The 26,669-nt window shown below is 39.8% G+C and overlaps 1 protein-coding gene across 2 annotated transcripts in view; it reads right to left on the reverse strand.

The window, feature by feature from the left end:
- Positions 1-26,219, reverse strand: part of GLRA3 (glycine receptor alpha 3) — a gene marked incomplete at its 3' end in the record, with an annotated part of 150,957 nt that extends 124,738 nt beyond the window's left edge. Inside the window, exon 1 of one of the 2 annotated variants that reach the window (XM_080672708.1) lies at positions 26,143-26,219. In XM_080672708.1, coding sequence (XP_080528834.1) covers positions 26,143-26,213 — 71 coding nt within the window. In that variant the 5' untranslated portion in view covers positions 26,214-26,219. The remainder of the gene's footprint in view (positions 1-26,142) is intronic. The other variant, XM_080672707.1, reaches the window with a different exon arrangement.
- Positions 26,220-26,669: the final 450 nt, after the last annotated feature.

The raw sequence follows: 26,669 nt of genomic DNA on the forward strand, positions 1-26,669 counted from the left end.
ACTCAAGCTAATTTATGTAGACGGGCCCAGAGCAGTTATAGTGGTATCTCATAAAATGCAAGTGTAGCAAATACAGACAAGCATCAAGAAAGACTAAGCATCATAGAAGAAGAAAAAAATCTGATTGACCTGTGCCAGTTTATGGATTCAACTAGTGGTTGAAACCACTTTAGCAAGAGAGGTTGAAAGTCACATTGCAAATGTGTGATTTTAGGGGCCATACTTGCTCACTGCTTATTCTTCCCTTAAATAACTTCTTTTCAGGACATTCAGTCTTTCAGAGCTCAACTCCTGCATAATATTTAAAGCAAAAAGTACCTCATATACCCTTAAAATATGCACAAAGCTTGTTTTAAAAACACTTCTTTTAATCCAATATATGTGCATTGTACAAAAGAAATAATAAAAATACAGTAAAATTGAGGGGGAAAGTACCTGATTCCACCACTCAGAGATACGGAAGTCATCCTTTCACTTGTGGTTTTAACTGTTATAGATATTTACAAACAAACAAACAACCACACTACCGCAGTAGTACCACTTTATTCTGAATTCTCTACTTTCTATTTTCAATGAATTGTGCTGGCATCAGTGCCTGCTAATGAATGCATCTGTATAAATCTCCAGATCAATAAGACTCAGGATATAAAAGCATGATATTTTAAAGCACCAATCTCTGGAGTCTCTGAACCTGAAAAGAGATGGACACCGAATATTAAAATGGAGTTCTGGTAAGCTTTTTTCCCTAAATAATATTAAACCTGCAGAGCACTGACTCATTCAGATTATGATAGATATTCCCATTGGTGTGACTACAAATGTTTATGTAAATATTTATGTTTCTGGTTTACATTTATTCAAGACAGGTTAAACCTTTTTCTTCCTGTGGCACAGGAAGCTCCACATTTGACTGGTCATTACATTCCTTAAAGGAGGGAGAAATGGAGCAGAACAAAGGCAGGAATCAAACAATAAAAAAAAAAAAAGAGTTTATAATTGAAAGTGGTAAGAAAATATAGCAATGAGTATGGTGTTACTCAGTTTCCCCCTAGTGATAATTAAACTATACATCAAGGTTTTTATTGGACTATATTTTTTTAAAAAATTAAGAGACGGAAGAGGTCAGCAAAATGTATTCCCTGTTATTAACATTATGCTTAAAGCTACTATTCAGTTGAGGTTACTCACACTGACTCTTCTTCCCTCTTCTCCCTCTGCCCCACCTGTTTCCTTCTCCCATCATCCCTCTTCCACCTCCCTTCTTTGTATATGCCTAAACTATTAGGGGGGAAATGTTTACAGTTTCCCAGTAAATAAAAGGATTCTAAAATCTCTGGATTATAGAAGTTATTTCCTATGGCAGTAAGAGGATATGTTTTCCTTTCATTGTGCATAACAAGATCCCTAGAAACAATGCTTTGTAGAAAAAGCCATTTTCAAGATATAAAGGAGAGGGTTCAAGGTGAGAGTACAAGATGTATGCCAACGCTGCCAAACTTGGTGCTCATGGATGAGAACAAAGAGTAACATTTTGAAAGTGGGTCCAATTTATATACTCTTTGATAAAAGTGTTAATAAAATATTCTTTCTGTGATTCTAAGAGAATGGATCATATTTCAGCTTTTAAAGAGTAAAATGATCTTTTTTTTTCTCTCCTTTAGAATAGCCTAATTGCAGTGTTTGGAAAAATAAGCAGTTTATTCGAATTAGGTGATGTGGGTTCTACCTCTGGCTTTGCCAATGAAATTAGTGCAGCCTGAATAAAGATCAGGTCTCTAGCCCTAGTTGGTTAGGGGAGGGCAGTTGGGAGGTACCAGGCCTACAGGGGAGGGCAGTTGGGGGGGACCAGGACAGCAGGGGAGGGCAGTTGGGGGGAGACCAGGCCTGCAGGGGAGGGCAGTTGGAGAGGACCAGGCCTGCAGGGGAGTGCAGTTGCGGGGGGGACCAGGCCTGTAGTGGAGGACAGTTGGGGAGGACCAAGGCCTGCAGGAGAGGACTGTTGTGGGGGACCAGGCCAGCAGGGTCAGGCAGTTGAGGGGGGAGGGGACCAGGCCTGCAGTGGAGGACAGTTGGGGCAGAGACCCAGGCCCTAAGGGGAGGGGAGTTGGGGTGGGACCAAGCTGGCAGGGGAGGACAGTTGCGGGGGGGGGGGGGGAGCCACAGGCTTACAGGGGAGGGCAGTTAGGGGTGACCAGGCCAGCAGGGGAGGGCAGTTAAGGGTGACCAGGCCAACAGGGGAGGGACCAGGCCTGCAGGGGAGTACAGTTAGGGGCAACCAGACTGGTAGGGGAGGGCAGTTAGGGGTGACCAGGCCAGCAGGGGAGGGCAGTTAAGGGTGACCAGGCCAACAGGGGAGGGACCAGGCCTGCAGGGGAGGACAGTTAGGGGCAACCAGACTGGTAGGGGAGGGCAGTTAGGGGTGACCAGGCCAGCAGGGGAGGGCAGTTAGGGGCAATCGGGCCAGCTGGGGAGCAGTTAGGAATCAATCAGGCTGGCAGGGGAGTGGTTAGGGGGTGATCAGGCTGGCAGGCAGAAGCAGTTAGGGGTTATCAGGTAAAGGCAAGTGAGCGGTTGGGAGCCAGCAGTCCTGCATTGTGAGAGGGATGTCGTCCCCTGCAGGCTTGGTCCCCCCCAACTGTCCTCCCCTGAGGGCCTGGGTCCCCACCCCAACTGCCCTCCCCTGCAGGCCTGCCCCCCCCCCCAACTGCTCTCCCCTGCTGGCCTGGTCCCCCCCCCAACAGTCTTCCCCTGCAGGCCTGGTCCCCCCCCCAGTGGCATCGGGCCTAAACGGGTGGATGGACATTCCTCAAGGGGTCCCAGATTGGAGAGGGTGCAGGCTGGGCTGAGAGACAACCCCTCCACCCCCCGTGCATGAATTTCATGCACCGGGCCTCCAGTATATTTATAAAACAGTCATCTCTTTAAAAATAAAGAGCCCTGGCTCAGAGGATAGAGCATTGGACTGTGGATTGAGGGGTCCCAGGTTTGTTTCAGGTCAAGGGCACATGCCCAGGTTGCGGCTTCAGTCCCTGGTGGGGGGTGTGTAGGAGGCAGCCAATCAATGATTCTCTCTCATCATTGATGTTTCTATCTCTCTCTCCCTCTCCTTTCCTCTCCGAAATCAATAAAAAATACCTTTTAAAAAAATCAGATCTCTAAGGTTCATTCTCCTCCCAGGCAGAGTGATGGGGGCATCTGCTGCAGTGGGGCCTGGACTGAATTCCCTAAGGGACTAGAAGCACAGCCCCTCTGAAGCTATTCCGTGTTTTGTAACTGTTGAATCAGACTAAACGTGTCTGCTTCATTGTTATCTTTATCCCAAATAATGACCTTACTTCCTTCTTCAAAGAGATAATTGAGCTTTTCTGAAATCACTACTCCCATGTCTATAGCTTGCTATATATTGCATCTATTCTAACCTTCCCAGAGAAAGACTGAGCACACTCTTCAGGTTCAAAAGCTACCCTTCAACTACTGCTCTTTAAATCTTATCAGTGATGTTGCCCTTTATCTTCTGTACCTCTCTGGTCTCTTCCTAGGCATTTCCTAATTCACTGACTTCTTTTCTCCAGACTGTAAACAAGCTTAAATCCTCTTCCCTTTTAAAAACAAAACTCAGGGAGGAAAAAATGGCGGCGGAATAGACAGACGTGTTCCGAGCCTTGTCCCGGAGCAGAAAGAAAGAACAGCTGAGGGTCGCACTAGGAGTGTTTGTTGGCAAGTTGGGGGACAGCTGAACTTCAGAAGAAGGTGGGAGACTGCTAGACGGGGTTCCCCTGACCTGGCAGCTCCCACTACGGCTGGGTCCCCTCCCAGAGCTGCGGGCCTGGACGCGGAGTCGCCGCCATCTGGAACCGGAAAGTGGAGCTTATCGGAAGCCTGAGAATCCACAACTGCTGCACCCACGGAACAACTGTGAGTCCCAGAACAACGCTCCCCAATTGGCGCAAACACACGGGTTCAGAGGAGCTCTACATTCCACCACAGAAAGGTCAGATTTCGCCTAGGATAAGGTGAGGTCTCTGGTCCCAGCGCGAGAGAGGAACGCGCGTTTTGCGGGAGCTGGAGGACCAGGGAAGTCTGTGCCTAGAAAAATCGGTAGCTGTTGGGGCTGGCGTGATCTGTGAATGTGGAAGGGGGTCCTCAGAGCTGCTAACAGAAGGGCTCTCTAAAAAGCAACCCATTTTGATCTGAAGTGCAGGGACACCCTAAGAATTTCAGGGGTGTGCTAGACTTACGCGCGGCCATGGAGTGCGCACACTTGGGCTTTTTCCTCTTGAACTTCTTGCTTCTGATTACTAAGCCCAATTCATAGGATCACCCAGTTGGGGACACCCTGGGAGACTGCAGGGGAAAGTTGTTTTTCTGGAACCTGGGGATCGGAGCAGGAAGTGACCATCGGAGAGCCAGCTCTGAGGCAGCCCACTCCCACAAACCGGTAGTGAGTGCCACAGGGAAAGAAGGCTCTAACACTCCCTAGAGAGGCCATAGATAGACCCGGAAGTCAATCCAGAAACACTGCCACCCAGGGGCTGAATCACAAATTGACTCTTGTGTAATCAAAAATAAAGGAATACGAATTAAGACACACCGCCTGCTTAAAATCAGGACTGGCTTACATCACTGAAGAGCAGTGGAACGCAGGGAACTGCAATACTGTCCGGACTGAGAAACAGGCGTGCCAAACAGAACAACAGAGGAAGTGAATGACCTTCACTACTCCACATTTTATTTTTATTTTTTATTTTTTTATTTTCATTTTTTGCATCTTTTACTCAAGAAACTAATTTTTTTCCTCACTTGATTTTACCTTTTTAATTATTACATTTTTATTTTCAATCCGTATTATTACTACTGCTATTTTATCTTTTTTTTTTTTTTAAGTGTCATTTTATTTTCTCTTCATCTTGTTTTGGGATTAATGTTCTACATTCTATTTTTATCTTTCCTTTAGCATCATTTTACTCTATCTCAAATCTACCTTTATGCCATCACTCTCTTCCTCACTTTTCCCTTTTCAGTGTCCTGTTTATCTTACCCCTTTCCTGCTTTAGATTTTCCCTATTCTTTCTGTTTACCCCCTTTTAAAATTTCACCCTACTTATATATCTAATCTCCAATCCCCTGCTCCAAGTCCATACACACCTCTCACTTCGCTGTCTTAACTATCCAAAAAATTGTTTTTCTCTCTGCCCTTTTGTTGTTGTTCGCTTGAATGTAGATTATATCGAATTTTTATGCTTTTTTGTGAGATTGTTATGCTTATTCTTCTTTTGTTTATTTTTTTGTTTGTTTAGTGCTTCTGTTTTCCCTTGCCTCACTCAATATTAGTTGGTGTTGTAGTTTGTATTAATCCCCAGGTACTTGTTGCTGGCATTTGCTGGGATAGGTGATTGTTCTATTGGAGTTTTATCCCCAATATATATAGTTTGTTCCCCTTTCTCTCTTAGTCTCTTTCTTGTCTCTCTTACTTTTTTTTCTTCTTTTTTTCCCTTTTCCCAATTTCATTTTGACACCCCTTTTTTTTTTCTTCTTCTTTCTTTCTTTTCCTCTTCTTCTATCTCTACTATCCCCTAATTTGCCTTTCTCTGGTGGTCACCTTTATTGGAGGTTATTAATATTGTGAATACATTTCTGTTCAGTGCCTTGTGTGTTGTACCTGGTAGTGCTGTATTTTGTGCCTTTAAATAGATGCAGGAGAGAGAGAACTACATAACCAGACACCCAGAGAAGAGAGACCATGGGGAGACAAAGACACAGCCCGCATATGAAAGAAAAGCAGGCATCACCAGAAAAGGAAGTAAACGAAATGGAAGCAAGCAACCTTCCAGAAAAAGAATTCAGAGAAATGGTCATAAGGTGGCTGAAAAGAATGGAAGACAAATTCGACAATATGAGCAAGAACCAAGAGGAAATGAAGAAGAACCAAGAAGAAATGAAAAATGACATCGCTGCTGTAAAGAACTCAATAGAAAGCATCAAGAGTAGACTAGAAGAAGCAGAGGACCGCATCAGTGAGCTAGAAGACAAGATGGGAAAAAATACCCAAGTAGAGCAACTTCTAGAAAAAAAAATTAAAAGGCAGGAGGAGAGCCTAAGGGAACTTTGGGACAACACAAAACAAAACAACATCCGCATAATAGGGGTTCCAGAAGGAAAGGAAGCTGAGCAAGGAATAGAAAACCTATTTGAAGAAATAATGACAGAAAATTTCCCTGATATAGGGAAGAAAAAACCCACACAAATCCAAGAAGCTCACAGAGTCCCAAGCAAAATGAACCCCAAAAGACCGACGCCAAGGCACATTATAATTAAATTGGCAAACACCAACGACAAAGTAAGAATCTTAAAAGCGGCCAGAGAGAGACAGAAAGTTACATACAAAGGAACCCCCATCAGACTAGCAACTGATTTCTCAACAGAAACTCATCAGGCCAGAAGGGAATGGAATGAAATATACAAAGTCATGCAAAGGAAGGGTCTGAATCCAAGAATACTGTACCCAGCAAGGCTGTCAATCAAAATTGAAGGTGAAATCAGGAGCTTCACAGACAAAAAAGGACTAAGGGAATTTATTACCACCAAACCAGCAATGCAAGAAATGCTAAAGGGTCTGCTGTAAAAAAAAAAAAAAGAAATAGGAAGCAAAGAAGGAACACAGGTGTAAAGAATAGGAATGGCGACAAATAAGTACCTATCAATAATAACTTTAAATGTAAACGGATTAAATGCCCCAATCAAAAGACATAGGGTAATGGATTGGATAAGAAAACATGACCCATATATCTGCTGTCTACAAGAAACCCACCTCAGAAAAAAAGACGCACACAGACTGAGGGTGAAGGGATGAAAAAAGGTTTTCCAGGCAAATGGAACTGAAAAAAAAGCTGGGGTAGCAATACTTATATCTGACAAATTAGATCTCAAACTGAAGGACATAACAAGAGATAAGGAAGGCCACTTCATAATACTAAAGGGAGCAATCCAACAAGAAGAAATAACTCTGGTAAACATATATGCACCCAATACAGGAGCACCCAAATACATAAAAAAACTTTTGGAGGATATCAAGGGAGAGATTGACAGCAATACAATCATAGTAGGAGACCTTAATACCCCACTATCACCATTGGACAAATCCTCTAAACAAAAAATCAGCAAAGAAACATCAATCCTAAATGACTCACTAGACCAGATGGAATTAATTGACATCTTCAGAACATTTCACCCCAAAGCCACAGAATATACATTCTTCTCAAGTGCACATGGGTCATTTTCAAAGATAGACCATATGTTGGGACATAGGCAAAGTCTCTTCAAATTCAAGAAGATAGAAATCATATCAAGCATCTTCTCAGACCACAGTGGCATAAAACTGGAAATCAACTACAATAAAAACAACCCAAAGAAATCAAACACATGGAGACTAAACAGCATGCTATTAAACCATGACTGGGTTACCAGAGAGATCAAAGAAGAAATAAAAAACATCATGACAACAAATGACAATGAAAACACTACAATCCAAAATCTATGGGACACAGCGAAAGCAGTCTTGAGAGGGAAGTTCATAGCTCTACAAGCCTACTGCAAAAAACAAGAAACAGGGGTAATAAATTACCTAACCCAACAACTCAAAGAGTTAGAAAAAGAGCAACAAGAAAAACCCAGTGTAAGCAGAAGGAAGGAAATAATAAAGATCAGAGTGGAGATAAATGACATATAGACCAAAGAAACAATACAAAAGATCAACAAAACCAAGAGCTGGTTCTTTGAAAGGATAAACAAGATTGGTGAACCTCTAGCCAGGCTCACCAAGAAGAAAAGAGAGAGGACCCAAATAAACAAAATCAGAAATGAAAGAGGTGAAATAACAACAGATCCCGCCAAAATACAAAGGATTGTTAAAAAATACTACGAACAACTCTATTCCAACAAACTGGACAACCTGGAGGAAATGGACATATTCCTAGAAAAATATAACCTTCCAAAACTCAATCAGGAAGAATCAAAACAGCTCAATATGCCAGTAACTATGGAAGAAATTGAAGCAGTCATCAAAGAGCTTCCGGCAAACCAAAACCCGGGGCCAGACGGCTTCACAGGAGAGTTTTACCAAACATTCAAGGAAGAACTAAAACCTATCCTCCTCAGACTATTCCAAAAAATTCAAGAGGAAGGAACACTTCCAAGCTCCTTCTATGAAGCCAGCATCACCCTAATACCAAAACCAGATAAAGACAACACAATGAAAGAGAATTACAGGCCAATATCCCTCATGAATGTAGATGCCAAAATCCTCAACAAAATTCTAGCAAATCGGATCCAGCAGTACATCAGAAAGATCATACACCATGACCAAGTAGGGTTTATCCCAGGAATGCAAGGATGGTTCAATATCCGAAAATCAATAAATGTGATACATCACATAAACAAATTGAAAGACAAAAATCACATAGTCATATCAATTGATGCAGAAAAAGCATTTGACAAAATCCAACACCCTTTCTTGATAAAAACTCTCAACAAGGTGGGAATAGAAGGATCATACCTCAACATAATAAAAGCTATATATGATAAACCCACAGCTAACATCATACTCAATGGGCAAAAACTAAAACCATTTCCCCTAAGAACAGGAACAAGACAAGGATGCCCACTCTCACCACTCCTGTTTGACATAGTACTGGAAGTATTAGCCATTGCAATTAGACAAGAAGAAGAAATAAAAGGCATCCAAATTGGAAAAGAAGAAGTAAAGCTGTCCTTATTTGCAGATGACATGATATTGTACATAAAAAAACCTAAAGACTCTATCAAAAAACTAACAGACTTAATAAATGAATTCGGCAAGGTAGCAGGATACAAAATTAACGCCAAGAAATCTATGGCATTTCTATACACCAATAGTGAACTTACAGAAAGAGAGACTAAAAAAGCAATCCCATTTTCCATCGCACCAAAAAAATTAAGATACTTAGGAATAAACCTAACCAAGGAGGTAAAAGACCTATATGCGGAAAACTACAGGACACTGAAAAAAGAGATAGAGGAAGATGTAAACAGATGGAAGAACATACCATGTTCATGGATTGGTAGAATCAACATCATCAAAATGTCCATACTACCCAAAGCAATCTATAGATTCAATGCACTCCCCATTAAAATACCAACAGCATATTTCACAGACCTAGAAAGAACTCTCCAAAAATTCATCTGGAATAAAAAAAGACCCCGAATTGCCACAGCAATCCTGAGAAAGAAGAATAAAGTAGGAGGGATCTCAATACCAGATTTCAAGCTGTATTACAAAGCCACTGTCCTCAAAACAGCCTGGTACTGGCACAAGAACAGACATATAGATCAATGGAATAGAATAGAGAATCCAGATATAGACCCAAACCAATATGCGCAATTAATATTTGACAAAGGAGGCATGAGCATACAATGGAGTCAAGACAGTCTCTTCAATAAATGGTGTTGGGAAAATTGGACAGATACATGCAAAAAAATGAAACTAGATCACCAACTTACACCATACACAAAAATAAACTCAAAATGGATACAGGACTTAAATATAAGACGGGAAACCATAAAAATACTAGAGGAATCCACAGGCAGCAAAATCTCAGACATATGCCAAAAGAACTTTTTCAGTGATACTGCCCCTAGGGCAATGGAAGCCAAAGAGAAAATAAACAAATGGGACTACATCAAAATAAAAAGCTTTTGCACAGCAAAAGAAACCATCAACAAAACAACAAGAAACCCCACTGTATGGGAGAACATATTTGCAAATGGTATCACTGATAAAGGTTTAATTTCCAACATCTACAGGCAGCTTATACAACTTAATAAAAGGAAGATAAATGATCCAATAAAAAAATGGGCAACGGACCTAAATAGAATCTTTTCGAAAGAAGACAGAAGGAAGGCCAAGAGACACATGAAAACATGCTCAAAGTCACTTATTATCCGAGAGATGCAAATCAAAACGACAATGCGATACCATCTCACACCTGTCAGAATGACTATCATCAACAAATCAACAAACGACAAGTGTTGGCGAGGATGCGGAGAAAAAGGAACCCTCGTGCACTGCTGGTGGGAATGCAGACTGGTGCAGCCACTGTGGAGAACAGTATGGAGTTTCCTCAAAAAACTGAAAATGGAACTCCCATTTGACCCAGTAATCCCACTCCTAGGAATATATCCTAAGAAACCAGAAACACCAATCAGAAAGGATATATGCACCCCTATGTTCATAGCAGCACAATTTACAATAGCTAAGATTTGGAAACAGCCTAGGTGCCCGTCAGTAGATGACTGGATCAGAAAACTATGGTACATCTACACAATGGAATACTATGCTGCCATAAAAAAGAAGGAATTACTACCATTTGTAGACACCTGGATGGAATTAGAGAACATTATGCTAAGTGAAATAAGCCAGTCAATGAAAGAAAAATACCACATGATCTCACTCATTTAGGGATAATGAAAAACATTATAAACTGATGAACCAAAAGATAGTTACAGAGGCAGTAAAGCATCAAACAGAGTGTCTAATTACAGCGGTAAGGTTAGGGAGAGGTGGGGGAAATAAGAGATCAACTGAAGGACTTGTATGCATGCATATAAGAGTAACCAACGGATGCAAAACATTGGGGGGTGAGGGCAGGTATGGGAGTGGGGGGGGGGCAATGGTAAGATATGTACACATATAATACCTTAATAAAAATTTGGAAAAAAAAATCTAAAGACTTAAAAAAAAATAAAAAATAAAAATAAATAAAAATAAAAACAAAACTCAACAAACAAGAACTGCCTATCTCAACTCTGTCCACCATTACTTCCCCTTCTAGGACTAGTAGCCTCTTGAAAAAAGGAACCTGTATTTTCTCTTTTATTTTACCTCACCATTCAATGTTATGCTAACATATTTGTACATGTATTTTTATAGCAAAAATGCACTGGAGAAGACTTCTGATAATCTTCCATAATTCTTTTTGTTTTTATGGCATTTGACATTACTGATCATTCTTTCATTTCCAAAACTTCTTTTAGGTTCTGTGACATACGCTGTGTTCCCCCTTTTCTCTTACCATACCTCCTCTCTATTTTTTTCCAGTACCTCTTATTCTTCCCATCCCTTAGAGGTTGATGTTCTTAAAACAGTGCTTTTCAAACCTGAATATGCTTAAGGTTTGATAAAATGAAGATTCATGTTCAGGAAGTCTGTGGTGGAATTCAGAGTCTATATTTCTTTTTTTTTTAATTTTTATTGAATTTATTGAGCATTTCTAATAACCTCCCAGGTGATGGTTATTTACTGGTTCGGGGGCCACATTTTGAGTAACAATGCCCTCAAAGGGGGGGAAGGACTTTTGACATCTGCAGACCACAGTGATTATAGGTATGCTGTGTTATTCTTAGCTCAGCCAGCAGTGAGATGGGGCCTGGGACAGCTAGAGTCAGGCTTGGTGGCTCTGTGACTCACCAGGCATGTTTGTCTATCCCAGGTGGGATGAAATATCCATGTATGCTTAAGTGTAAAAAAAAAATGTTGAAAAGCTCTGCCACAGAATTTTAGTCATCCAGTCTCATCCATTCCCAGGTCTTGTCCTCTCATCTCTATGTTGAAGTTTTCCATTAACTATATATCTCTTAGGCATCACCTTCCCTGCACATATCTGGAACTTATGATACTTTTCTACATGGTTGTTCTTCTTTTATGTTCTACTAGTGGCCCGGTGCATGAAATTCATGCACGGGAGGGGGTTGTCCCTCAGCCCAGCCTGCACACTCTCCAATCTGGCACCCCTCAGGGGATGTCCAACTGCTGGTTTAACTGGCAGTCGGACATCCCTCTCATAATCCGGGACCGCTGGCTCCTAACTGCTCACCTGCCTGCCTGCCTGATTGCCCCTAACCATTCTGCCTGCCAGCCTGACCACCCCCAACTGCCCCCCCTTCTGGCCTGCTCACCCCCAACTGCCCCCCTGCCAGCCTCCTGGCCTACAACTGCCCCCCCTTGCCAGCCTGATTGCCCCTAACCACCTCTGCCTCGGCCCTGCCACCATGGATTGTCGGGAAGGACGTCTGGAAGGTCTCCTGGTCTAATTAGCATATTACCCTTTTATTAGTGTAGATTCTTGTCCTGATCCTAATGTTGACCCAGTTGCTAAAGGTATAAATATGCCCTAGACAATTCTCTCATTTTTTCTCACTTCCAATGAAAGGATAAGTTGTGTGTTTGTTTTGTTTTAGTTCTCATATCTACTCCCTTCTCTCTAGTTTTGGATGCCCTGTTGTGTTGACTATGCACTCTTTTCCCTCATGCCTGTTTGGCCCCTCACCACTGTCAACGTACTTTCTTCTAAGATCCCCATATTACTTCTGTATTGATATTTATTTTTTAAAAAACATATTTTTATTGATTTCAGAGAGGAAGGAGAGGGAGAGATAGGACCATCAATGATAAGAGAGAATCATTGATCAGCTGCCTCCTGCACACACCCTACTGGAGATTGGGCCCACAACCAGGGCATGTGCCCTGACTGGGAATCTAACCATGACCTCCTGGTTCATAGGTCAATGCTCAACCACTGAGCCATGCCAGCTGGGCTTTAGTGATATTTCTGAAACATGATCTGCTCATGTTCTTTTCCTACTGAGAACAGTTCCCTTTTGCTGAAGTTAGACTGAGTTCCATAGCATGGAATAGAGTACATGACCTAGAGCTACTATACATCCCTCTGAAAGCACTTCCAAGTATTTGCCACTTCTGTTTACCACTTAGTGGCCAGAATTTGGCCACATGGACACACAATGCTGCCAGGAAACTGGGAAATCTTTAACCTCTTAGAAGTGCCTTTAAGGAGAACCCTTGTTCTCTTTTCTGCTGGCTGGAAGGCAGCTGTGCTGACTAGAATCTGAGCATCTATCTTGGATTACCACACTAAGGGTGGCAAAACAATAAGATGAAAGAATTGGCACCCTGGCTGGGTAGCTCAGTTGGTTAGAGTGTCATTCCCATATGACAAGGTTGTGGGTTTGATCCCCACCCAGTCAACCAATGAATGCATAAATAAGTGGAACAACAACAAAAAAATCGATGTCTCTCTCTCTCTCTCTCTCTCTCTCTCTCTCTCTCTCTCTCTCTCTCTCTCTCTCTCTCTCTCTCTCTCCCCCTTCCCCTCCCTCCCTCCTCTATCTCTTTAAATTAATTATTTTTTTAAAATAGGTTCTTAAAAAAATGGATTGGTAAACTCCCATTCCAGACTTGGTCTGTTTATTTTCATTGCCTTTCTTTCTTTCTTTCTTTCTTTCTTTCTTTCTTTCTTTCTTTCTTTCTTTCTTTCTTTCTTTCTTTCTTTCTTTCTTTCTTCCTTCCTTCCTTCCTTCCTTCCTTCCTTCCTTCCTTCCTTCCTTCCTTCTTTCTTTCAAAAGGAAAATAAATCTTTCTTAAACCAATATTATTGTGTACCTTCTATCACTTACAAATAAACCTAATCTGAACTAACACAGCAATAAAGGGTTAGTCTGTTCATCCCTTATTTATTTCCCTGACACACAATACCTCCCACATCTACCACTATAATGGATCTTAGCGGGGAAAATAGCTTTTTAGACTAAGGACTACTAATATTAAAGGAAGTGAAAAATTATAGCTATAATGCTAAGTATATATTTTTTGTTAAACAGAGATGATCATATTTCTGGCTGTTATAAAAAATTATGTGGATGGATACTACTCTACACATTACATTTCTTAAGTAGCATATTAAATGCAGTCACTCAGTCTATACCAGTGGTCGGCAAACTGCGGCTCGCAAGCCACATGCAGCTCTTTGGCCCCTTGAGTGTGGCTCTTCCACAAAATACCACGTGCGGGCGCGCAAGTACAGTGCGATTGAAACTTCGTGGCCCATGCGCAAAAGTTGGTTTTCGGCTCTCAAAAGAAATTTCAATCGTTGTACTGTTGATATTTGGCTCTGTTGACTAATGAGTTTGCCAACCACTGGTCTATACTATAGACTCTATAGGAAGGCCATTCAGCCCTTCAAAGGCAAAACTGAGATGTGCCTCTGAGTCTTCTTTCTCCAAAGTCCTTGTTTCCTCATGTGCACACAAATGCATGCACAGAGAAGACAGAATTCAAGAAAAGCTAATTTAGAAAACATTTTAAACACACTAGCTGTTTCCTGTAGAGGTATAAATCTCATCTTATTTTTACCACTATATTTTTTAACTTGAATTTTTATTTATTTTAGAAATTTAATTTTTTTCCATATCAATACATCTTTCCAGTGTAATCTTTGCTGTACATTAACATATATAACTTTATCTATACACACAGAGAATGCTATGCACTTTGGCTTTTTAAAGTAGAGTAAAATTTTAAGTCCACATGCTATTATTTAGGTGACAATATTTTGGCTCACAGAAAACCCAATTCTTTGCTATACTCTCAGGAGGCATGAGCTGAGGTCTGCATCAGAGTCAGTGTCTTGGGTGGTTCTTACTTTATTTAAGATTTGTAAGAAGAAAGAGATGCCCTAAATTTCAAGGATTTAAAGGGGAGGGGAGGAGGACTTCATAACCTTCTTTAAGATCATTACAAAGAAACAACCTAAAGTAGAAAGGAGATTTCTAATAGTTTTATCCATATAATCCTCTGTTAACTCTATTCTTTCCAATAAATAAGACAAGAGGCAAGTTAAGGATACAGGCAGTTCATTCATTCTTAATAGGCAGTGGGATATGCTATACAAAGTTGGGTCCCTTCATGTTTTAATAGACTAGAGGTAAGTCTGTTCTTAAAAAGGAAAAATTTAAGAACTGGTGGAAAATGTCATCAATGCATTTTAGGGTGTTTTATTATTTAATAAAAAATAATTTATAAAAATATATTGTTCATAAGTTTGCGAAAGTCAACATTTGACTTTCTTCTTTACATATGCCATTCTTCTTTTCCTTGTCAGAAATGTAATAGTTTCTTTATAAAACTATGAAAATTCATGTCTTCTTGGGTTTTTGTTTTATTTAATATATCAATACTTAAGTTTCAGTCCTCAAATTTCCAATACACAGAAAAAACACATTTAAATTATACAAATGAACAAAAATATGTATATTGACATTAGCAGAACAAGTGAATATAAAGGAGCTCATTTGAATATTTTCTTCCCTTCATATCAAATAATGACAATGAACCATTTTGTTTCTAAACAGAGGAACCTATTATTTTAATAAACATTGGCTGATTTTTTCTAATACCCTACAATAGTCATATACATTTTTCCTAGGAAGTTAGTCCTAAAACAACATAAATCATGATTTATTAGAAAAAAGACAAAAATGTGGGGTCCCATGGTAGAAATGTTGCTGTGAAATCTTCTGTAGCTCCAATTTCACATGGAAACTGGCCTGTTCCTCTACTAACAATGTTTTTCCTGCCTGAAATGCTCTTCCCTCTGTTCTGCCCACTCAAATTCCCTCAACTGTTTAAGGTCTGTTTAAATTCCCTTCTTCCTTATAAAGAATATATACTCCTTTCCATCCCTAAAAATGTTTCTTTTCTCAATATTTACAATTGTTACTATTGTGGGTAGTTATTCATGATTACATTTTTTAAAATGGCCAGCAAAAAAGAAAATTATTCAACCACCTTTCATTGAGTCACTTGTACCTAAAACATAAATGTATGTAAATAAACTGAATAAAAGACAAAAACAAATATTTAGTGATAGTCAGTGGTTCTCAATTTAGCTAGAGAATTACACATGTGTCAGTGATTATGATCCCAGTACTGTGATAGATGCAATAATAGAAATTCATATGTTATGCTTGGAGAATATGCATTATTTATTTAATTATTATTTAGGTTGGTCATTTAATTATGTAATTATGTCTTCTCTTTCCAGTGAAGTGATCTTATAAGAAATAGGTAATTAAAATTATGTATTGATTTAAAGATATAGTTTTATATGTGTATATAAATATTTGATATATACATTTAATAGTTTTTCACACACTGCCTGGAATGTAGTCATTTTTATAGAGATTCAGGTAGAATGCCACAGGCACTCTGAAACTGGACCATTCAAGCTTCATGAATGGAACAACTACATGGAAAAAGTTATCAGCTCAAATCATGCTCAAATAAACACACTTTCCACAAGCAGAATGGTCATTTTAAGTGGAGATTAAAACATTAATAAATAATAATAATAAAATATACTAAGACAATTATTTGAATTTCACTTTGGACAGGAGAAAATAGAATGATGTTTTATTTTGCTAAATATTTTCCACTTGAGGTAAAGAAGTCCTTATTGTTGGAACATTTTTTTCTTTTCTTAGAGAGAGTGGAAGAGAGGAGAGACAGAGAGAGAAACATTGATGTCACATCTATTGGTTGCCTCCTGCACGTGCCCGATCAGGGTCAGGGATGGAGCCTACAACCTAGGTGCATGCCTTTGACCAGAGTCGAACCCCGGGCCCTTCTGTCTATAGGCTGACGCTCTATCCACTGAGCCAAACAGGTTAGTGTCGTTGGAACATTTTTAAAGTTCATGGGATGACCACACGTTAGAGACATTTTTGAGAAATTTTCATATATGGGTAGGATTTTGGATGGACCAGTTACTTCTAATGTCATCCCAATCATCCTATGTCGGTAATGGTTGTATAATGGTCTCAGAAATATCCCAGGGCTATTTAAAATTCCCAATTGGTTATGGCAAATGTTTGTATGCACTCATAGAAAATTCTTCATCATTTGAATTGAAAGTTATTCCATTCAATAATTTATTTCCAGAGAGTGTTAATTATGTTTAGATTTTATGCTATTTCTATTTGTACCAATGATGTTACTACTGTGCATTAAATTGTCTGAGAGGTGTTACTAATACTTCCTCCTAAAAGTATTTCAAGTATGAAAATTCTAAAAGAAATTCAGGAATTCGCCATGATTGAGCTGCTGCTGCTTTTTCTTCTCTTCTTCTTCTTCTTCTTCTTCTTCTTCTTCTTCTTCTTCTTCTTCTTCTTCTTCTTCTTCTTGTAACCACTGTTTTCTCTTCTATCATCGAAGGATTTCAAACTCTGTTTTCTAAAAATATGTGTGGTTGCCATGCAATTGGTAGAATAGCTTCATTTTGTGTAGCTGAACAACTATTCACACACTTTCTGTTTGTGGTTAAACAGTGCCTTCACTCTAGAACCAGTTCTCTGAAGATTACTCACTTGTCTCTCCTCTTGATCCATTCTCCCAAGCAAAGCAAAGCTACAACTATACCATTTTCCTAGTAGGGAAAGACAAACAACCCACATTTCCATATAGACATTTACCTACATATGATTTTATTTTTAATATGTATGGTTAATCCAAGTAAAAAGATAATCACATAGACAAGGATAAGAGACAGTTTTGGTGGGAAAATCAAGGGGGAACCACTATATATGCTTCATGAAGTAAGAAAGTAAAATATGTATGTCCTCCAAAATAATTTCCCAGAAATCTCTTAGGAACATGTAAGTAAATAAAATGTGTTATTTATGATTGTGGACTAATTTATGAGATTAGCTGAAATCAGAGCATTGGAGGGGTTTATAGAAAAGTGATAGAAAGATATATGCTATTGAATAAGAGCAGGTCCTTGGGATTGAAAGGATAAAACTGATAAATCTGTGCCTTTGTCATTTTTTTTTTATCAATCTCAACTCCACAGTTCAGCTCAGGGCTCTCAGTACTTCTTCTCTATGCCCTGCTCTAAATGTTCTACTTCCATTACATATAAATATGTCCTCTGTTCTTTTTTCTTTGCAAAAATATGATCACCTTCATAACACTGTGATTGTTAAATCTACAGGTTAAGCATTGTTTCTGCATTCCTGGTTGATAGCAAGATGTCAAGATCTGCTGCTAGCATCTCAAACTCAAATCACTCCAGACTAAGTTCAGTGTCCTCTTTTCTTCAAAACAACCCAAATTCCCTGATGGTTTTGAAAAATACCATATTTTATACATGAAACTAAAACACTTTTATACAGCAAAAATACATCAACAAAACAATAAGACAACCCACTGAATGGAAGAAGACATTCACCAATGATATATCTGATCAGGGGTTGATCTCCAAAATATGTAAATTCATACAACTCAACATAAAAAAATATAATAATCCAATTAAAAATTGGACAATGGACCTGAATAGACACTTCTCCAAAGAGGACATACAGATGGCCAATAGACATATGAAAAGATGCTTGATGCTACTAATCATCAGAGAAAAGCAAATCAAAATCACAATGAGATATCACCTCAAACTGTCAGAATGGCTATCATCAATAAATCAACAAACTACAAGTGTCAGTGAGGATGAGGAGAAAGGGAACCCTAGTGCACTGTTGGCGGGAAAGAAGATTGGTGCAGCAACTATGGAAAAGAGTATGGAGTTTCCGAAAAAAATTAAAAATGGAACTGCCTTATGACCCAGTGCATCCACTTCTGGGTATATATCTGAAGAAACCGAAAACACTAATTTAAAGAATAATTGCACCCCCATGTTCATTGCAGCATTATATACAACTAGAGGCCCAGTGCATGAATTTGTGCACGGGTGGGGTCTGGCAGGCCCGCCCTGGGCTGGAGGGGACATGGGAGGTTGGCTGGCAGGCCATCTCCTCCATCAGAGGTGGGGGTGGTGACTAGGGGCCGTGGGCAGTTGGCTGGCCGGCCCACCTCCGATTGGGCTGGTTGGCCACAGTGAGCATCATAGCCACTGGTTGTTCCAGTATTCTGGTCGTTCCCGTCGTTCTGGCATTCTGGTCACTGGCTTTTTATATATATATATAGATAGTAGCCTTGTGCACGAATCCATGCGCCAGTAGCTCTCTGATGCCCTCCTGTAGCTCTCCACCCACTGTCCTGCACTCCTGTAGCTCCCCCAGATCCCCCTCCCCTTCTCCCTCTCATAGCTTGTTGCCCTGCTCCCTCCTGTAGCTCTCCACCGCCTGCTTGTAGTTCGCTGCCCCACTCTCCTGAAGATCCTTGATCTGGTTGTTACGTGGTCAGTCGTTATGCCTCATGGCATAATGAATAATTAGCATATTCCTCTCTTATTATATAGGATGTATGGTGCCAGATGGGCACTGGAAATATGGTAAAGAGCACTTTGTGAAGTATATGATTTCCTGACCGCTGTGCTGTACACCTGAAACTAATACAAAATAATATTGACTATAAACTGCAATGGAAAAATTAAGAAAAAAAAAACATAAAAATTAGTTGATCCAATAATTCTTCTCAAAGGTCATAAAGGCCATCTTTGGGTAATCAACAAATATTTTGTTTTAATTGTTTTTTCAAAATTGTTAGAAAATAGATCTATATAATAGAGTTAAAGAAAAGGGGGAAAAATAAATATGATAAAAGATCTTATTTTGATGAAAGATTCAACCATGGGGTCCAAATTATAAAACAAGAAGATTATGCTTTCTTCCTATAGTTTTATTGTTATTTATTTACATAGTTCTTACTATTACTAATTATTATTAGCTAGCTTATAGTTAATTGCAATTTTGAGGTAAATTGCACCTCTGAAAGAGAAGAGTTTACAGAAATATTTTGAGCCAATATACAAGACCTTCCCCATAATTATAAATATCCTGTTATAATCCTATCTAATAAAAGAGTAATATGCAAATTGACCATCATTCCAAGACACAAGATGGCCGCCCCCATGTGGTCAAAGATGGCTGCCCTCATGTGGACACAAGATAGCCACCACAAGATGGCCAGCAGGGGAGGGCAGTTGTGGGTGATCAGGCCAGCAGGGGAGGGAAGTTGGGGGGAACCAGGACTTCAAGGGGGGGCAGTTGGGGCAGACCAGGCCTGCAGGGGAGGGCAGTTGGTGACAAGCAAGCCAGCAGGGGAGGGCAGTTGGGGGCGACCAGGCCTGCAGGGGAGGGAAGTTGGGGGCAACCAGGCTGGCAGGGAAGGGCAGTTAGGGGCAACCAGGCTGGCAAGGGAGGGCAGTTGGGGGCGACCAGCCCAGCAGGAGAGGGCAGTTAGGGGCAATCAGGCCATCAGGGGAGGGCAGTTAGGGGTGACCAGGCTGGCAAGGGAGGGAAGTTAGGGGTGACGGGGCCTGCAGGGGAGGGAAGTTGGGGGCGACCAGGCCTGCAGGGAAGAACAGTTAGGGGTGACCAGGCCTGCAGGAGAGGGCAGTTAGGGGTGACCAGACTGGTAGGGGAGGGCAGTTAGGGGCAATCTGGCTGGCAGGGGAGCAGTTAGGCGTCAATCAGGCTGGCAGGGAAATGGTTAGGGGGTGATCAGGCTGGCAGGCAGAAGCAGTTAGGGGCAACCAGGCAGGTAAGCAGGCAAGCGGTTGGGAGCCAACAGTCTTGGATTGTGAGAGGGATTTCCGACTGCCCTCAAGGGGTCCCAGATTGGAGAGGGTGCAGGCTGGGCTGAGGGACACTCCCCTCCCTTCCCCATGCATGAATTTTGTGCACCAGGCCTCTACTTAAATTATATGCTTCTAAATTTTACACATATTCCATTGTGAAAGCAAATGGTAATTCCTCCTCCATATTTCTGCAGGTTTATTATTATAGCCAGCTCAACAGTTATTGCCATTAGAATATGATTTTAAACCATGAATTGGAATTCCCTCTCTACTGAATGTGACCATCACCATTCCCTAAGCATACTATAAGCCTATATCATTCCTTTGCCTATAATATTTTCTATATCTTATTTCTGCATGTGGAGCAAGCACCTTAGAAGATCCAGCACAAGCACCAAGCCTTCTGGGTAGCTTCCCAATCTACGTTCCCTAAACATTGCTGTGTTTTTCTTTTGTCACTGGGCCCTTTGTATTTCCTTCCCTACTAGTCTCTAAGTTTCATGTCAGGGAAGATGGTAGTTTCTCAGTCATTCCTAGGCAAACTGTACCCAATGCTTAACATTACCTATGAAGCACATATTTGTTGATTGAGTTGCCTCAGTACCTACTTGTGTGGTCAAGGGAAGGAAAAAGTATATACAAGAGGAAATATTGTATAAGCTGTTTTCTGAATCTGCAGGGCAAACTGCTTGAGGCAGTGACTAGAAAACTGGGCCACGATCCTTCTATATTTGGGAAAATGTATCACCAGAGACACAAAGGGAAAAAGTATATGTTATGTGTAGCAGAATATTAAAAACCTATATAGAATCCTGATACTGTAATGTTCATTCCTTGAAGTATATTTTTATTTAATGTCTTACATAAGAAAATAGAGCCAGCACTAAAAGGGGTATCTCCATACTCTAAAACATACCAAAAGCAAAAACAAGAAATTCTGTGCCAAAAATTTTTTGCTTAAATTTTGAGGTAAACCAAGAAAACATATTATTTGTGATTATCATAAAGTCTGACATTCACACATTCAGCTTTTGATAGATGTACCATAATTTATTTGTCTGGCAGGTCTGTGTTGGTATCAAACTGTAAAGATGAAAAACAAAATTGTATGTGATGAAAATAGTTAATTTAAATAAAAATTTTTGGCAGTTCCCCTATTTTTGAAACTTGTTCCTCAAGCTCTTCATAATCTCACTTATCTACATTTCAAAGAAAGCTGGACACTGGTGTCTTGTTCTTTATTTTATTAATATGAAAACTAGAATCCAAAAGCCATAGAAGAATTGTGCCAAAATTAAGCAATATCTGAGCAAACTGTGAAACTTTTAAAAACTTCACTAATAAGGCATTCAAATTTCTTATGCCTGTTTACATAATTTTCTCACTTATTTTTTAAAATATGTTTCAATTCATTTCAGAAAGAGGGAAGGAGAGGAAGAGAGGGATAGAAACATCAATGATGAGAGAGAATCATCGATTGGCTGTCTCCCGCACACACCTATTGGGGATCGAGTCTGAAACTCGGGCATGTGCCCTGACTGGGAATTGAACATTCATGGGTCAACACTCAGCCACTGAGCCACACCAACCAGGCTTCTCATTTATTTTTATTACAAGAACTATCCTTTTTAATAATTCCCCTTTAAAATTACACTTTTTATACCAGACTTATTCTGGTAATAAATACTTCTAGTTGTATTATAGTAGAAAATATTTTTGTTCTGATGCTTTTGCCTTAATAAAATGTACTTACTAAAAAGTAGAAATTATTCCAAGATAAAAATAACTAAAATATAATTTATGGGCTCATAATAATAACCTAAGAAAATGCTAAAAAATTTTAAATAATATTTCACTGATCATATTTTGTAGTAGTAATGGCAACAAAAACTCTCAAACATTGCTGGCAGGAGTATAAATAGGTGCAACTACGTTGGAAAACTTGCAGTATCTACTCAAGCTAAAACCAGGCAGTATATATACTAAACTACCCCTTGATCCAACAATTTTTGCTCTAGAGAAAGACTTGGACCCAACCCATACAGTCCCCAAAATGAATGTATTCACAAAAAGATATGCTCAAGGATGTTCATCGCAGCACTAGCCAAAACCTAAAAAATACTTAAATATTCCATAATAAAACAACAAATAAATTGTGATGTCTTCATATAATAGAATACCATATAGAAATGAAAATAAATAAGCTATTGTTACATGCAACTATATGGAAAATCACATAAACATAATGGTCATAAAAATGAAGCAGACACAAATGAGTATTTATATAACGTTCCAAAGCAGGGAAAACATATTCATTGTTGAAAAAGTCAAGGTAGCAATTATCTCTTGGCAACACAGTTCCTGGGAAAGAATACTGTGGTGGCAGAGAGCAGAGTGAGGGTTTTTGTTACATTGGCAATGCTACATTTTGATCATGGTCTCTTTCCATGACTGTGTTACTTTTGTGAAACTTTATATGGAACTAGTCATTTGTATACTTTTCTGCATGTATGTTGTATCTCAATTAAAAAATTAAAAATCTTTTACAACCTATGAAAAAAAGTTTGTAATCATAAATTATCCTATTCTAGAGGCCCGGTGCACAAAATACGTGCACAGGGGTGGGAGGGTCCCTCATCCTGGCCTGCACATTCTCACAATCCAGGACCCCTCACGGGATGTCCGACTGCCAGTTTAGGCCCAATCCTGCAGGGCCTAAACTGGTAGTCAGACATCCCTCTTGCAATCTGGGACTGCTGGCTCCTAACCACTCGCCAGCCTGCCTACCTGACCACCCCTAATCACTCTGTCTACTTGCCTCATCACCCCTAACTGCTCGCCTGCCTGCCTGATTGCCCCTAACCACCTCTGCCTTGGCCCTGCCACCGCAGCTTCATCCGGAAGGACATCTGGAAGGTCGTTCAGCTGTCCGGTCTAATTAGCATATTATGCTTTTATTATTATAGATAATAAAAGGCTAATATGCAAATAGACCAAATGGCAGAACAGTCGGAACAACTGAACAACTGGTCACTATGACGTCTGCTGACCACCAGAGGGCATGTGCGGAACACGGCGGGCATTGGCCGAGGCGGGATGGTGGAACAGGTGAGCGGGCCCACCAGAGTAAGGCGGGTGTCGGTCGCTGTCATCGGAAAGAGCCTCTGGTAGTTACTGAAAATTCTTTGTTCCTGTGCGCCGCGGTCCCACCAGGCGCTCGCACCTGCTGCTGGCACTAGCCCTGCTTGCACCCACAGCCGCCACCAGAGCCGCTGCCAGTGACCAGTGTTGGTCCTGATCACTCGGCGTCATCAGCGGGTGCAAGTGGAGGCTGCCAGCCCTGATCACCCCTAAGGGCTTCTCCACCTCCCCCTGCTCCTGAGGGGCGATCAGGGCAGCAGCCTCTGCTCGCACACGCGGCTGGCACTGACCCCAATGGCTCTGCGCTTTCAGCAGGTTTGAGCAGGGCCGGCACCATCAGCGTGTTGGAGCAGCGGCAGCGGGAGCAGGGCTGCTGGCAGACAGGGGACCAGGGGGCAGCGGTGGGAGGGCCCAGGTAGGGGCGTGGAGAATGGGCCAAGTCCCGCCCCTGTGCCTACCACAGCCTCATGGCCCACAGTTCCTTTCAAGGGGCACGAATTCGTACACTGGGCCCCTATTTTAATTATAAATATTTATGGTTTCTAGATATTTTTGCCTCCAAGTCACCCTGGAAAGAATATTTTTAAATTTAAAAGATATCCTTATGAATTAATACTAAATACTTTTGTTACTTTTTTAAGTTTACATGTTTCTTTTTTGCTCAGTATATCACAAATAGACTTAGTGAACAAAGAATAGTTTCCATAAACACATTTATTTTATATAATATTTTCAGTAGAGGGAGCTTCACTTTCTTTATTTTAGAAAATTTTCTTTCAAGTGCCATCACTGCAAATAAAAATACTTAATTTTTCTGTATATTATTAAAGTTCTTCATAGAATGATGAAGGTAAATGAATAAAAAAGTGCTACTCTCATTCAAGACTAGTCTAAGATAGATAGAAAACTCAATTTATGAAAGGAGAAAGAAAAAACTTGATGAAGAATACCCATATCAATTAAACTTCTACATTGGGTATGTCTTTTTCAAAGAATTACATTTTTGGAGTATTCATAAAAACATTTTTAACTAAAAGTAATATGAATGAAGGTAAGTTCTTATAATATGATTATGAGTTTGAAATACAATTTTTGTGAATTTCAATAAAACAACAAAAATCAGAGACTCTAGTGATGAAGAATACATAACTAAGAATATATTATAACAAAACAAAAAATAATATATTATAACAAATATGGTGAATTGCCATTATACAAATCTGACCACATTGACCAAAATATTTTAGTTACTGACATTAAGCTTCCCAAATCTGAATATCTATTAACTAAGCTATTATGATTTCTCTTATAACATTAATTCCTTTCCATGAAATTTCCATAAATGTAAAAAAGCTCTATACTCTTTGCTTTGATCACTACATATAAAATCTGTGACCATTGGAAAGTTTAAAAATTTACTGAGTCTTATTAAAATATTTTCACTGAAAATAATCTGGTTTGCAGTGGTTCAACCCCTTAAGAAAAAGTCAATAATCTCATAATATAATAACCTTCACAACTGGCCCCTATTATTATAGGCTTATCAAAATAATATAACTTTCTGTAAGGTAGCTTTTATTAAATACATTATGTTTTTCTATGGTGTCCAATGATGAAATTTTGACCTGGAAACTCAGAAAAGAATATTTACTACTTCAATAGAAATCAGTATACACAAAACTTATTCTAATTATTTTAATTTCAATCCTCTTGTAAAGCTTGTGAGCCATCAGATGGAAATTATAATAAAATGAAATTTATATTGATGGTTTAAAAATCTGTATGAGCAGTATCTTGCTTATACATTGTTTAGTTAAGAATAGTGGTTAAAATATCTGATCTTTTGCCTAGTCTCATTTCCTCTTTAAATTAATTGAAGAGGAAAAATGAGGCCTACCAAATATGACTGGACATGATAAGAAAATGACATGTCATAGAACAACATTATTGTTCTATGGATTTTTTATTATATTACTTTATCCAAGAAGATTATTCTTGACATATAACATATCTAATGATTTATTTATGCTTTTGCCTCCATGTATTACCTGAACTAAGCTCATTAGAAATAGCACTTCTTTATTTTTTATTCACTTACCTTAATCTCTGGATATATCAACAATGTTCAGAATTTTTCTGGTTAGTAAATGTTTATGTTCTAATTGTTTTCCTTTTAAAAAGTTAGTAATGTTCCATTTCTAATTAGTAAATGTTTTTAACTCCCCCAAAGAGAGTAACCCACAACTTATAATTTACTTAGAAAAAGGAATCTCTAATAGCAATTTGAGAAGGAAAAACTTGGCTTTGGAAATAACTTTTCCAGGGTAATCTCAGTTGCTACTAATATAAGACGACAGTTACTAAAATGCATTATTTTCAGAAAATAGAGCAAAGTTACATGTTTTCAGAGGTCTCAATAGATAGACTGCTAGGTACTTTAGACATAAAATAATACGATTTAAGGGGTGCTCTCAACAAGTCAATTTCTAATTGCATTCTTGGTCTCATCAATAACAGGTGGTTGCATTCTAGTACACAGGCTTTTTAAATAAGTTCTCCAACTGTTAAATACAAATAGACTCACCTGAGTAACAGTGCTGCCTCCCAGAAATAAAATCCCGAAACTAATGTCCGAAAGTGTCTCACGTGGGCCATGATACGGAGAGATATTCACGATCCTGAAATTAGTCTTATCCAAGGCATGGGGAAACGAGAAAGCCTGGAATGAAAATATGCAATCTAACTCCGTGTAGCGGTGGAGACAAACGCTTGGAAAGCTTCAGCACCACAGACAGCTCCCCGCGGTCTGCGGAGGCCCTGTCTGCCTTTCAAACCTTTCAAATTCTCTTTCTACCCTTCTCTGAGCGCTGAGCAGAGGGACATGCACAGGGTTACAAATGTGCAGGTGATTTACACAGTGAAAGCGGAATAATGAGTGAGATGAAATGTATGAAGTGCCCAGGTTCTGGGCAACAGTTCACTGGAGCTCTAGCGGCAAAGAAAGAATGCTTGTCCTTTCCTGACTCAGACCCACGTTTGAAGAAAGAACAGCAGCAACAGCCGGAATGAAAATGCTTCTTCACCTGCTCCAAGCGCTGCCGGCCCAAACCC

Source organism: Plecotus auritus (genome assembly GCF_963455305.1).
Source record: "Plecotus auritus genome assembly, chromosome: 6".
Lineage (NCBI taxonomy): Eukaryota > Metazoa > Chordata > Mammalia > Chiroptera > Vespertilionidae > Plecotus > Plecotus auritus.